This window comes from Thalassophryne amazonica, chromosome 1, assembly GCF_902500255.1.
Source record: "Thalassophryne amazonica chromosome 1, fThaAma1.1, whole genome shotgun sequence".
Taxonomy (NCBI): domain Eukaryota; kingdom Metazoa; phylum Chordata; class Actinopteri; order Batrachoidiformes; family Batrachoididae; genus Thalassophryne; species Thalassophryne amazonica.
This window is the reverse complement of record NC_047103.1, coordinates 57,125,815-57,139,874: the sequence shown is the minus strand read 5'-3', so window position 1 is coordinate 57,139,874 and position 14,060 is coordinate 57,125,815. Positions and strand designations below refer to the sequence as shown.

Genomic DNA, 14,060 nt, shown 5'->3' with positions numbered 1-14,060 from the left:
AACTATGTCATTTGATCACTGTAGTACAAATTACCAATAGGAGATACTCCACGCACAAGTGTGACTTCTTCCTGTGTACAAGGTCTGTTAGAAAAGTATCGTACCTTTCTATTTTTTCAAAAACTATATGGATTTGATTCATATGTTTTTATGTCAGCCAAGCTTGAACCTTCGTGCGCATGCGTGAGTTTTTCCACGGCTGTCGGTTGCTTCATTCGCCTGTGGGCAGGCTTTGAGTGAGCACTGGTCCACCCCTCTCGTCGTTGTTTCATTGCGAGGAAATGGAGGAATGATTTGGGCTTTTTTTGCATCCGAATTTTTTCAGAAACTGTTAGAGACAGGTAGCTGGAAACCATTCGAAAAATTTATTTGGCTTTCGGTGAAAATTTTACGGGCTTCACAGAGAATAAGGAGTGTTACTACAGCTTTAAGGACGGCCCACAATGGCGCATGGCGCGCCGCACTCTGAGCCGCCATCGAGAGGCAGAAACCACCACATCATTTCTAAATGGATCGCTGTGTGGAGCCGGGACCGTCGTGTGCAATTTCTCTGGTTATCACGAGAGCTGGACATCAGCCATTTTCCGGCAGATTTCACTTTTAACAAGAGATTTTGTCATGGAAAGCCGCGCGGAGGCTTCGCGCGTCACAACCGATTCACTGATGAAGCGAGACAAAGGAACACCTCCGTTTCGGAGTGCCAGAGGACAAGTTGGGAAATGCCCAGCTCTCCACAATTTCTCTCATACTCACTCGACTGGTAAGCACTCAAAGCCTGCCCACAGGTGAATGACGCAACCGAAAGGCGTGGAAAAACTCACGCATGCGCACGAAGGTTCAAGCTTGGCTGACGTAAAAACATATGAATCAAATCCATATAGTTTTTGAAAAAAATAAAAAGGTCCGTTACTTTTCTAACAGACCTCGTATTGCAATGTGGATGAACAGTTAGAAGGAAAAGGTTTAGCTCCACAACAGCTCATTACAGAAATTGTAAGATTAGTACATTTATGCAATTAGTGCTTCTTGCTTGATGTGATGTGTGCAAATAATAACAAAGCTGAGCAAACTGTCCTTTTCTCTACAAAAGCAGATGGCTCGCTTCAAGACCATAACATAATCGACCTCCCTGTTCCTGGGAGCCAGTAGGCTTTGCTAGCTGTCAGGGAACATAAGCGTATCAGCTTGCCTGATGGAACTGTTATCCTGTTTAAGGGGACGGCGGCCCCTGGTATGTCCATGCCATGTAAGCCACTTCCCTTTAACTTGCAAGTCCCTTTTATTTGACATTTGATATTTTCTGTTGCTATGTGTCCTTCTGATGGCCCAGCTGTGGTCAGGCATAGCTCTTGGATACCTGATGTCACTCTTCCACATGGTTTGTCAGTCATCTCCGACAGAGCAAAAGGTTGAAAAAAGAAGGAAGAAACACTATGATTCGATCTAAAATCATCTACTTGTACAGAAAGATGTGGCTCATAAAAGTGCACAGTGTGTTGATGGGCTCAGTAAAACATTTTCTTTTTTTGGGGAGGTCATTACAGTCATTGTGTTTCAGCTGCTTCAAAACACATTCTCATTTTCTAAAGCATTTGGCTCATTCTGCATTTCATAACAGTGAACCACTTTCTTCTTAATGTTTGTATTTGTTTATGTTTCTTTAAGTAAACTGATTTTTAAATGTCACATCAATTCCACTAAGTGCAAAATTATAGTAGTAAAATTAGGACACTCAGGGTAATAGTAACTGATTCTTAAAAATGCATTCATCATCATCATTGTTGTATGTAAAAAATTGTCTTCAAAAGTAGACATTAACACTATAGCATGGGGTGGAGAGAGGTGGGGCCTTTCAACTCACTCCTTTGGCTATGTGCCTCTAATGTCTAAACAGGAGTTAAAGAGTTATGACCATGCAGAAAAACTCATCGCTATCTGCCTGATGGTAAGGAGATCATATCACACTCGCTGTCCATCAGAAACAGACTTGGTGTGTATCTGAAATGATGTGAAATGGGTTTTTGAAACTGTCACCATGGCAGTAGTGAGCACTAAAACAGAGGCAGACTGATGCTCAATGATGATCTGTGTGAATAAAATAGGCTTGTTGGTAGTGAAAGAGAATTAATTTGCTTTTAAAACATACACCATGGCTCTGTAGTGAAGCCGCAAGCAGGGGTCCATTTGCGCTGGCATCCAGCTTTGAAAGCAAATCACAGGGAACGTGCATAAAATGTCTTGGTCAGGTCGATACTGATTGGATCTGGACATCCCGAGAAATGACAAATCAATTTTGCAACCATCAGAAATGCTCTTCTAGATCTTCCAGTTACAGCATTTTAAGTATTTTTTAAAAGTCATTGCTTCATTTGGTGTTTTGTGCATTTCAAAACCGTGAATTATTATCTGAAGCAATTGTTTCATTTGCTGTTTGTGTATTCTGAAGCATTCATTCATTCAATCATTTGGCAGATGGGCAATGGGCTTAAACCCACCTCTATATATGCATATGATTGCATTTAAGCAATTTGATTATTTAAGCATCCCAACAGCCAGGGGCTGTGAGCATGGACCGGGCCGCCGGGCCGCCCGCCCTTGACCGCCACCCAATCCTCTCTGCACCCGACCCCCATGGCTCCCTCTGCAGGTTGTGAACCCACAGGAGGGTGGGTCCACGTCGCTCTTTCGGGCTGAGCCCGGCCGGGCCCCATGGGCTAAGGCCCGACCACCAGGCCCTCGCGAGCCGCAACCCCAGGCCAGGGTGGGGCCGATCGCGAGTACAAGCGGCCGAGATGAGTTTCCTCCACAGGGTGGCTGGGCACTCCCTTAGAGATAGGGTGAGGAGCTCGGTCACTTGGGAGGAGCTCGGAATCGAGCCACTGCTCCTCCACGTCAAAAGGAGCCAGTTGAGGTGGCTCGGGCATCTTTTCCGGATGCCCCCTGGACACCTCGCTGGAGAGGTGTTCCGGGCACGTCCCATTGGGAGGAGGCCCCAGGGACCCAGTACACGCTGGAGGGACTACATCTCTCAGCTGGCTTGGGAACGCCTTGGGGTTCCCCCGGAGGAGCTGGGGGAGGTGTGTGTGGATCAGGAGGTCTGGACGGCTTTGCTTGAGCTGCTGCCCCCGCGACCTGACTCTGGATAAAGCGGAAGAAAATGGATGGATGGATGGATGAGTATTTAAGCCACACAGTCACCATCTACTTCCTGAAGCACTTGAAGCTGACTTCCCTTTGTCTGAGTGTGAGCACCATGCTTAATTAAGCTGGTTTGCATATCTTTAAGTCAAGGAGAATGACATTTCATTAAATGTTTAATATTAGGGTTGAGCACTTCTGAGGCTCAGAGTCTTCAGAGGTGTGGAGCCACTGATCAGAACCTCTTCAAAGAAACATGACAGGTCAGGAACTAAAAAGAAAGGCCGTGATGTTAAAGCTGTGGCTGAAGTGAATATTTTTCAGGCACCTGTCTTCCACTCATGAGGTTTCATAAAATATACTGAGTTTGCCCAACAGCGGGATTACCATTTGTGTGGATCTCTGAAAGGCAGCACCAACATAATAGCACTGTGAGACCTGTCTGCCACTGGATGGCGCACAAGTATCTGTATTGGACTCCTAAAAAATGCCGCTTTAAGACTCACATTAGTGACATATACATGCATGCTGAATCTGCCATACAACTGCAAGATTGTCCGTGGCAGCTCCCCTTCATTGCACATTAATCATGAGAAACCCACAGCGTATAAAAGACAGACATTGAGAGCAAGTGATTTCCGCCGTCCTGAGGGGCCACGAGCTCACAGTACCGAGTTGATTAATATGTAAACACTGACATTAATCCACGCCTGTGCTCTAAAGGATGGGATACATTTGAATGCGTTTTATTGCACTGTATCGAAAAAAAGAATGCGCAGAAGTTGCCCATAAAAGGGAACCAAGAACTGTTTTTTTTTTTTTTTTTTTTTCCTTTTTTTTTCCTTTGGCGCTCACGATCTTGCTCACTTCAGTCTTGATCGAACATACCGGCGGGATGGATTGCACAGGTAAGGTCCTGATTTATGTTTTTCTCTGCAAATATCCCCGTAGAGTGCTTGTTTCAAGGTAACTGGTAACTTGAAGAAGAGCGCAGGATGAATACATTTATATTCCATGGAATTATCTTTTGGATCGAAGTGTTTCGGGGTTTATTTTGTTATGAAACACGACACCAATAGCCCGCGTGGAGTGCTTAAACAGTAACACACGCGTGGAAAATAAACATGAGTGTCCACAACTTTAATATTTACCGTTGATTTTCATTTTACGCGCGCGATGCACTTTTACGCACACGCTATACGCTCAACTTTTAATACTTAACTGTGTGAATGAGGTATTCCGTTACTAACTGATATAACTACTTTCTTTTTTCTCTCTGATATCATCAGGATTTACAACAACAGTTGCCTGAATTATCTTCCTAAATCAACTAAGACGCGCAGGAGGGAGGGGAGCCGGAGAATCTGGGTGCGCCTGTGTGTCAGAGGGTGTTCGGAAGAGTGAGGGAGCATCTCAGATAGAAGAGGAGAGAGAGAGTGGAGAAAGAAAGGAGTAAGTCTGGACCAGGTGATCGACTGCTACCAAACCTCCAAGGGGCTTTGGGTTATATCAGCGCGCAAAAAGGATCAGCGGTTCGACCATGGCGCCAGCGCGCTGTCCGGCACCCTGTGCCATGCTAGCGCTCAACCTCCTCTTGGGATGCGGCGTGGCGTTTTGTCTTGGCCAGAACGATACGGAACCCATCGTACTCGAAGGAAAGTGTCTGGTGGTGTGCGACTCGAACCCTTCTTCGGACGGAGCCGTCACCTCCTCACTCGGCATATCCGTGCGCTCCGCTGGCGCAAAGGTGGCTTTTTCCGCCGTGCGCGGAACCAACCACGAGCCGTCAGAGATGAGCAACACGTCCATGACCATCTACTTCGACCAGGTCAGCTCACGACGAGTGTTTAATCAGATACTAACTCTATTCATTGCAACAATTTGCGCAAAAAGTTGCTAAAGCGGAACGGGTCATTTACTGTGCGTAATTTGCGCTTCCAAAAGGAATGGCCATCCATGCATGCGCATATACAGTATCACAGGCCTCAGCAGAATTCACTACATTGTGTTGATGTTTACATCACCATACGTTCATCAAAACTAGAAAACATCCAAAACATTTCATCTGCAACGTGCGCTTTCTCCTCCTCTCCACAGGTATTAGTGAACATCGGCAACCATTTCGATCTCAAGGCAAGCGTTTTCCAGGCACCTCGGAGGGGGATTTATAGCTTCAGCTTTCACGTGGTGAAAGTCTACAACAGACAAACCATACAGGTGAGCAGCTCTGCCATCACAATTTCCCCCCCACAAAAAAAAAAGTCTCTGCGCCAAATGTTAAAACTCTCTCTCCTCTCCCCCCTCCACCTCTCCGCCACACCCCGCAGGTGAACCTGATGCAGAACGATTATCCGGTTATATCGGCATTCGCCGGCGACCAGGACGTAACGAGAGAGGCTGCCAGTAACGGAGTACTGCTGATGGTCGAACGGGACGACCGGGTCTACCTGAAGCTGGAACGAGGCACCCTAATGGGCGGATGGAAATACTCCACCTTCTCAGGCTTTCTAGTCTTTCCTCTATAATCTGCGCCGATCCACGTCGCACTGGACTCTGCTTTTAGGTTGAGGAACAAAAGAAAATAATAATAAATGATGATAATAATATTTTCAACATTAATAACTGTCAGCCAAGGAAGCCGACGAATATCTGTATATCTACACTCGTCTACTATCTAGTCAAATATGAACGTTTCCTTGGAGTTCCACATATTCAAAACCATCAATCAACTTTTACGCAATCTGGATGATTAAACGTATTGATCGGCTAATGGTGAGTGCTTGTCGGGTATTTGGATTTTTTTTCTTTCTTGTTTGGGGAAACAAACTTTGCCATCAGACTATCAGGTGGAAAAAAATAGACAAGGGAGGAGTTGACACGTGGAAGAACTGAAGCCTTGGACATGGCCGCGTGCGTAAAGCTCTATTTATGTTTGTATAGCCTTAAAGAGTTTATGTGGTTTCAAATGAATTATATGGAATTATGGACATGAAGAGAAGAAGTGCTTTTACACCCAAGACATTATTTTTTTTTTCCTCTTTTTTTGCACGAATGGACGATTTTTCTTTCTGTTTTGTGCTGTCAATGGTGTTGCGTTTGGATGCTGAACATGTTGAAAAAACGCCAAACTGTAGGGCGTAGACGACTTTATGAAAAGAGACAAAGGAAAAAAAGACGACATATCTCAGCCACCGGAGACCACTTCTAAATCCATTTTATTAAAAAAAAAAGATAATTATCCAATTTATAAAGTACATATTCACATTATTGTGTGTTCTACATTTCGGATCTGCGTAGCTTTGACTGATTTAATGTTCAGTGACGTTGCTCACCAAATGTACATTGTGAAAAATAATAGAAGAATCCCTATATGTCCCGCTTAATAAAATATATTGTATTGTATAGGCTAAGCGCGTCTTTCACTTTTTATTCATGCAGCTTTGGGAGTGATACGTGTTTGTACGTTAAGTGAGATTCACGGCGCTGTCCGTGGTGCTGAAATATACTGTCCTCCAGCAGCACTCTGTGTCGATTAAAAAGTGACATTGCAACTGGAAACTACGTTATCAGAGTTAAACTAATGACTGAATATGTTTTTTAATGTTTGTCAGCTGATTTGTAAATAATGTTAATGAGATTTGTTAATGCGTCAGTGTACAGTAGGTCGCAAAAAAGCTGCATTTTGCGCAGGCCAATAGAATCCACAGAGAAATGATCAAACACATTTGATAATTATGGTTGTGATTAAAATTAGGAAGCTCCTACACTGTAGACTGGATGCAGTGCCTTTTTTTCTACATAACACAATCTGGGAAAAATATTAGGAGGAGAAACAAAACAAATTTTGGAGGATATTTTGCTCAGAGACACCACAATTCCCCTCCCTCTGCCTCTTGACCTCTCTCCTTCAATTCGCCCACCCCCCAAAGAAGTTCCCCTTCCACACACACACCACTCACAATGATAAATTCAAGGCCACATCCAAATAAACATGATTCAGGAGACTATAACAACAAAAAAAGTGACCTCACCTTGTCAGATTCAGAAAGAATCATCAATATAAATTGACCAGGGCACTCCTGGTCAGTTTTATATTGAATGATTCTTTCTGAATGCTGCTCTCAAAAGAAAAAAAAAATGAGGTACAGAGGAGTAAAAAAAACAAAAACAAAAAAAAACAACAGGTTTGTATTACAAATGCACAAAAATATCTTGCTTTTATGACATGCAGTGGTGAGAAGAATATAAGTGGATGATTTGTGACCTTATTGATATTGATTGTTATATTTTGTGACATATGAGTGTGGAAATCTGTTTTGGGTAAAGTGTGATGTGGATGGAACACAGTGGGTTGCAACACAATAAGGTGTACTCCTGTTTTACACCTTTATTCTACTTTATAATTTAATATCCAATTTGTCTACATTAATTCATGTCAAAATTGTCAGATTTCAAAATATCTGCATTAATGTGTAAATGTTTGAGGCACATTTCAGGTGCCTAAATTGTTAAGAAATAAAAACAAATGTGCAGTATCTCATAATAATGAAGAGATATATACATTTTTAAACACAGTTTATGTTAAGTGATAATAGGTCATAATTTGTTTCTGGTGTCTAGTGTTTTTTAATATACTTTATTATTCAATGATCAATGGCAACTTTGTGTTGCCATATACAGACCAGTTCTCCTAGAAATATCCAATTTCTCTCTTTAATTTCATTAAAATAAATTTATTTATTTTTAAAAGGTGAAAATGAGTTTTGTAACTTGATAATTGTTTTTTTTAATGGCATTTAAAAACAATCTTATATTTGACTTCTTTTTTTAATTGGAATATTTTGTGCAAATCAAACTGGATTTTCAGTTGACCCAGTGATGGTGGTGGGGCAACAATTAGCACATCTTTAGCACAGTTCTGTCGTGTTTTTAGTGTTTGCTTTTTTTTTTCTGGATTTTCTCAGTTTTGCTCGGGGTCACAGATTCACTATGGATCTGTAAGTTGATTTGGCATTAAACAAGATACCCATCATGATGCAACTTCTTATGTACAAGGATGATGATCCTTGTACATAAGAAGTTGATCAGCTCAGGGTCCCTCAGACTAGGGGACCTTTCAGGAGACACTAACTGTTTGTGCCACTGTGCCACTCATGCTTTTGCAAAGTAATGTATGTACAGGGTGGGCCAATAAAATGTTACCACTTTTTTAATTCGTACAATTAGAGAGTGTACCACAACAACCCACAGACCACTGAGGCCTGAAGATCAGCATCCGTCAAGAAATTCGGAGAATCCCTCTTGAGATGTGTGGCAGTGTCATCACAAACTTCAGTGTGCGTTGTTGCATCTGTAATCCAAAGAAGAGGAGCGTAGATTAAACATGTCATCAGTTATTGAACTGTGTGGAAAACAAGAGATAGAGTGGGAAACCTTTGCTAATAAATGTTAATTTGATCCTTCTGTTACAAGTCTGTAAATAAAATTTTCGAATAAGTTCTCATTTCAAAAACTTGTGTATCATCAAAAAGTGGTAACATTTTATTGGCCCACCCTGTATGTTGTAAATAGTGGATTAAGCAGTTAAAGAAAAGTCAAAAAGGCAACCTTTGAGCTTGTGAAGAAAGACGCGTGGGTGCGTGTGTGTGTGTGTGTGTGTGTGTGTGTGGGTGTGTGAGAGAGAGAGAGAGAGAGAGAGAGAGAGGAGAGAGAGAGACAGAGAGAGAGTTAATGCTATGAATTGCCACAACATGACCTAAAATAAGTACAGGATTGTCTATCAAATGGATTGGACATGGAGTTTTGTTAAATGAAAATACAGACATCACATATGCTTCATTTGAAATTTTACATTTTCTCACTTTCTCACTTACACAATGACTCAATATCATCTAGAAGGGGAGCAGTGTGAAATTACACTGATACCGGAAAATAAACTGATATGTTGTCTCCAATCTGTGAACTGTTAAATGCTAAAGTTGGTTACTCCTGTACTAAGAACAAATTCGATATTACTTGAGAGGAAATTATGGATCGACAAATGGTCAAGCTGTAGATTTAGTTTTGGTGGAAACAGAAACTACAATCTAAAGCACTAAAAACTTCATAGTTCGTTGCTTTTTTCAGTCTGGTTGGCTCTTGACTGAATTGATGAAGATATGTGATCTTGCAAAACAGAATGTGGGTTCAGTGCAACATCACAATTCTCTGATGAATGAACAGTATGTTGTCATGAAAATGAGCCAGAAGCATTGGATGTCATGCATTGTGATGCCACTAAACTGACTACAGGTTCAAACAGCAAAACATAAGAATGGAAACCAACAGCTGCTGGAAACCAACAGCTGCTGGAACTAATAGTAATAATAATGATAATAATAATAAAAAAAAACACAGCATTTGTAATTGAAACACTATACACGAGCATCTGGAATCCTTGCCTGCTTGTTTCTTCTATGTACATAGCTACTTCCACCCTGTAATACCGTTGTGATGTGTGAGTGTATGACTGAAAGCAGCAGCAGGGAACAAAGAAATAGACCTGCTGATGGCACACCATTGCCAATGACAGCTCTGCACAAAGCAGCAAGAAGTGCCAGCAAAACCAGTGTTTTGGAGAGTGTACTAAGTTGGCATGTAAAGCACAAATTGTGCCTATAATGGATTGAAAGGTCTGTGTTCAGATTATACCTTCACATAATTAAGATAGTCAAAAATAAATAAATAAATAAATAAAAATAGTCACTGCACAGACCAAATCAGAAGCGGGAAAAGAATGTTTTTAGAGGGTTATTGTGTCCAATTAAATGACACTTATTGTATCTTTTTCTATTTCCAAATTGTATGGGATAGTAAAGCTGATGATGAAGGAAAATTAGAGACTGCAATGAGATGTGAGCAACATATATTTAAAAAAATAAAAAAGAAATAATGTGACTTTCACTGCACACGGAAGCTGACTTGATGTTTTTTGTTAGCAGCCCTATAAAGAGTCACCAACACCATCAATAACGCAGCACAAACTTGCAATTTGTTCACCCCCAAAAGTGCATTCATTCTTCAAATTAATGCCCTATTGGGGCATTTTTATGTAAGTGCAGATGGCATTATACTGTCTAGTGGGGGCCATGGATATGTAATTACAGAACTAAGAGATGCACTAAAAAAAAACTTTTTTAGAGTAACATTTGTCCTTCTGTGAGCACTCTTTTTCTTACCTCCATCACAAACTTTACTTTTCACTTGTGTTTTTTGTTGGCTTATTTTTGTGCAAGCTCCTTAGTTGAAGAAAGTTTTCAATTTTGTAGCAGATCCATTACAAAGGTCGATACAGGATTATTCCTTTAATTATTTCTGAAAGCTAGTTGTTAAGAAATGGTTTATAAAAGATGTCACATTTGTCATGAAGCAGTATGAGTGAGGCAGCTAATTTTACCTTTGAAAGAGTTTGTTGCTTCATATATGACCTGGTAATATGGTTGACGGAGCTGTGTGCTATTCAGAAAGGTGTGCTCTCCACAGAGTGTTTCTTTAATTTTTAAGATTATATTCTAACACCTACTTTGTGATGTCCCTCTTTTAGTTCGCATTGCTGCAGTTTGAATCTATGCTGCGTTTGAAAATGGAAATCACCGTGGCTTTGAGCATAAGAGAACACGTATATTCAGATGAGGGGGGTGGCGTGATGGCGGGCCCTCGCGGGAACCAAGTGCAGCCCTGCTTAATGCGTTACAGTCTGCATTATGTAACATGCTCATCAGACAGATGTCATCAGCGTTTTTCAAACTCTCATAGAGCGTGTCAGTTTGTCATTAATGATGCTGTTTGTGCGCATGAACGCCAATCCAGGCCCACACGTGCACATAATTTACACAGATGTATATTTGCATTTAAACTGTTGTGCACATGCGCATTACAGGCACAGTGTTTGCTCATTCAGCCTTGAGCTATGATGCTCATATCTGCAAACATACAGTATAAGAGCTCTGATCTGCTGTTTAAAAAAAAAAAAAGCTGCAATTATTAAAGCTTGAAAGCTGAAGGTCAAGAAAGCGTTGATGTTCCTGCAAACACTCTAAATATATCTAAACATTCAATTACACCACCCATCTTCAGTGGGCGATTTGTTCATTTTTGGAAAGGATGATACTTGGCTGGTAAAGTGTCATCTTTTATTGCCGCACCCCCCACCCCCACCTACAATAATGTAACAAAGAAAATTAATTTGTGATTTTTGCAAACAAGATGAATTCCGCGCTCCTCCAAATGGTCATATCAAACCATCGTTACAGTTTATTTAGTTTTAGTGAAGAATAATAACAAAACATTCAAAATAAACCATATTCATCATCATTTAGATCTTTATGAAGCATGTTCATCAGCTTTTGTGCCATGATATTAGGACTTATTTATCTTGTTATTTTAACAAATTCTATAGTGTCAAATAACTAAAACTTGTATTAAGGCTTGTTGTAACATTCAGTTCATTATTATACGAGGTCTGTCCATAAAGTATCGTACCTTTTTATTTTTTTTAACTATATGGATTTGATTCATATGTTTTCACATCAGACAAGCTTGAACCCTTGTGCGCATGCATGAGTTTTTCCACGCCTGTCGGTGACGTCATTCGCCTGTGAGCACGCCTTGTGGAAGGAGTGGTCCCGCCCCGTCGTCGGATTTTCATTGTCTGGAAATGGCGGAATGATTGGGTTTTTTTTCCATCAGAATTTTTTCAGAAGCTGTTAGAGACTGGCACCTGGAAACCATTCGAAAAATTTATATGGCTTTCAGTGAAGATTTTACGGGCTTCACAGAGAATAAGGTCTGTTAGTACAGCTTTAAGGACACCTTTAAGGATGCTCAGCGCACCGCGCTCCGAGCTGCGACAACGCGGTTTGGACATGTCCAGCTCTCCACAATTTCACTGATACTTACTGGACTGGTAAGCATTGAAAGCCAAGATAGACATGTTCAAACTTGTCCTCTGACACGCCGAAACGGAGGTGTTCCTTTGTCTCGCTTCCAAAAGCGAATCCGTCGTGATGCACAAAGCCTCTGCGCGGCTTTCCATGACAAAATCTCTTGTTAAAAGTGAAATCTGCTGGAAAATGGCTGATGTCCAGCTCTTGTGATAACCAGAGAAAGAGTACACGACGGTCTCGTATCCACAGAGCCATCCGTTTAGAAATGGTCCGGTGGCTTGTGCCGCATCATCGCAGCTCGGAGCGCGGTGCGCCGAGCGTCCTTAAAGGGGTCCTTAAAGCTGTACTAACAGACCTTAATCTCTGTGAAGCCCGTAAAATTTTCACCGAAGATAAATTTTCACTGCCAGATAAATTTTCTGAATGGATTCCAGGTGCCAGTCTCTAACAGCTTCTGAAAAAAATTCTGATGGTAAAAAACCCCAAATCATTCCGCCATTTCCAGACAATGAAAATCTGACGACGGGGCGGGACCACTCCTTCCACAAGGCGTGCTCACAGGCGAATGACATCACCGACAGGTGTGGAAAAACTCACGCATGTGCACGAGGGTTCAAGCTTGTCTGACGTGAAAACATATGAATCAAATCCATATAGTTTAAAAAAAAATAAAAAGGTACGATACTTTATGGACAGACCTCGTATACAATTATAGACTTTTGATTTCAGTGTACCCGTGATTATGTGGACCTGGTCAGGATGGGGTTCACCGAGGCCTTAGGTGAACCTCATCCTGACCAGGTCTGCATAATCACGGGTACACTGAAATTTAAAGTCTATAACTGTTTTATTATATGGTAAACAAGAAAATTGGGAGTTTGTTAAACATACTAAAACTGAAAAATCAATATCAGGTTTCAGCTCTTTATTATTACTGTCATACTGCACCAACAGGTCCAAAATACTTCATGAGCACAATCTCTAAAGCCCCTTTCACACCGGGGCTGCCTTGAGCTTCCTGTGGTGTCATGACGACGCAGGAACGTCTGCGTCAGGTGCACGCAGCAGGGGACAGAGAGAAGGTGAGAACCCAGCCTGCGGGTTCTCTGCACAGAAGAATCAGAGTGCAGTTTGGCTGCAGACAGACTGTGCACTCTGATTTATCTTCGTTTATATTTGTGCTGAGCTGCAGGTCTGCGCTCTGAGTTCTGTTATAGTTTATCTTTCCTACTTTGACCGCAAGATGCGCATGCGCACGCACGCGAACAAACCGTCTGTGAGTAAATGTGGAGATGTCTGGAGTTATACTTGATATGGACATGTCCTGTCAATCAGTCTGTGAGCAGGACTTTTATGGACTGTATTTAAACACATTTGTGAGAGAAACCGAGGAGCTGCTGCAGCCAGCAGCGTTTTTTTTTTTTTTTTTTTCCTGTGCCCTTAGTTTTTACTGCATTGTGTACACAGCGTCGTCATGACGACGCACGATGCAACTCGAAGTGGGCCAAAGTAGGTGTTGTATCGTGTTATCTGATTGGTCTTTATCGATAGAAGGCGTTGCTCGATTGGCTAGCACTACTCTGCACGCAAGGTGTACTCGGCTCTACCAGCGGTCAACTCGGCATGTGGTACAGCTCAGAAGGTGGCGAATGGGCCAATTAGAAGTTGGCAAAATCACATACCATATAATAATAAAATTATTATTTTATAGATGTATTTATTTCCTGTGTATCATGCTTTATTGACAGGTTTTATTTTTGTATTTGTTTTTTTGTTTTTTTCTGAGATCTCTGTGTCTCCCATGCAGCATATTTACTTTCTTTTTCACTGAGGAGGAGGTCTTCTTACACACCTCCAAAGTCAAACACAGCATTTAGTTCATTCAGACATTTAAGGTCACAGAGACATGTTGCTGGCATGTGGCTTCTCTTGCATGCCAAATACAGAATTTCAGTGTGAGACAAGAAATGCGATACAGAGTTTGACCTTTGAAATGTT

At 41.6% G+C, this 14,060-nt stretch overlaps 1 protein-coding gene across 1 annotated transcript; it reads left to right on the top strand.

Annotated features, from left to right (window-relative positions):
• The first annotated feature begins 3,676 nt into the window (after positions 1 to 3,676).
• cbln2b (cerebellin 2b precursor) lies at positions 3,677 to 6,545 on the top strand. The gene is made up of 4 exons (XM_034170412.1): positions 3,677 to 4,046; positions 4,428 to 4,966; positions 5,236 to 5,355; positions 5,466 to 6,545. Exons 2-4 carry the CDS (start codon positions 4,679 to 4,681, stop codon positions 5,661 to 5,663), a joined length of 606 nt encoding a protein of 201 aa, XP_034026303.1. The 5' UTR covers positions 3,677 to 4,046; positions 4,428 to 4,678; the 3' UTR covers positions 5,664 to 6,545.
• The last annotated feature ends 7,515 nt before the right edge of the window (positions 6,546 to 14,060 follow it).

Bases quoted from the DNA above. Each gene is read 5' to 3' on its own strand.
- cbln2b (XM_034170412.1), top strand. From the start codon at position 4,679: ATGGCGCCAGCGCGCTGTCCGGCACCCTGTGCCATGCTAGCGCTCAAC. The intron at 4,967-5,235 runs GTCAGCTCACGA...TCCTCTCCACAG, and splicing joins TGACCATCTACTTCGACCAG to GTATTAGTGAACATCGGCAA. The intron at 5,356-5,465 runs GTGAGCAGCTCT...CACACCCCGCAG, and splicing joins ACAACAGACAAACCATACAG to GTGAACCTGATGCAGAACGA.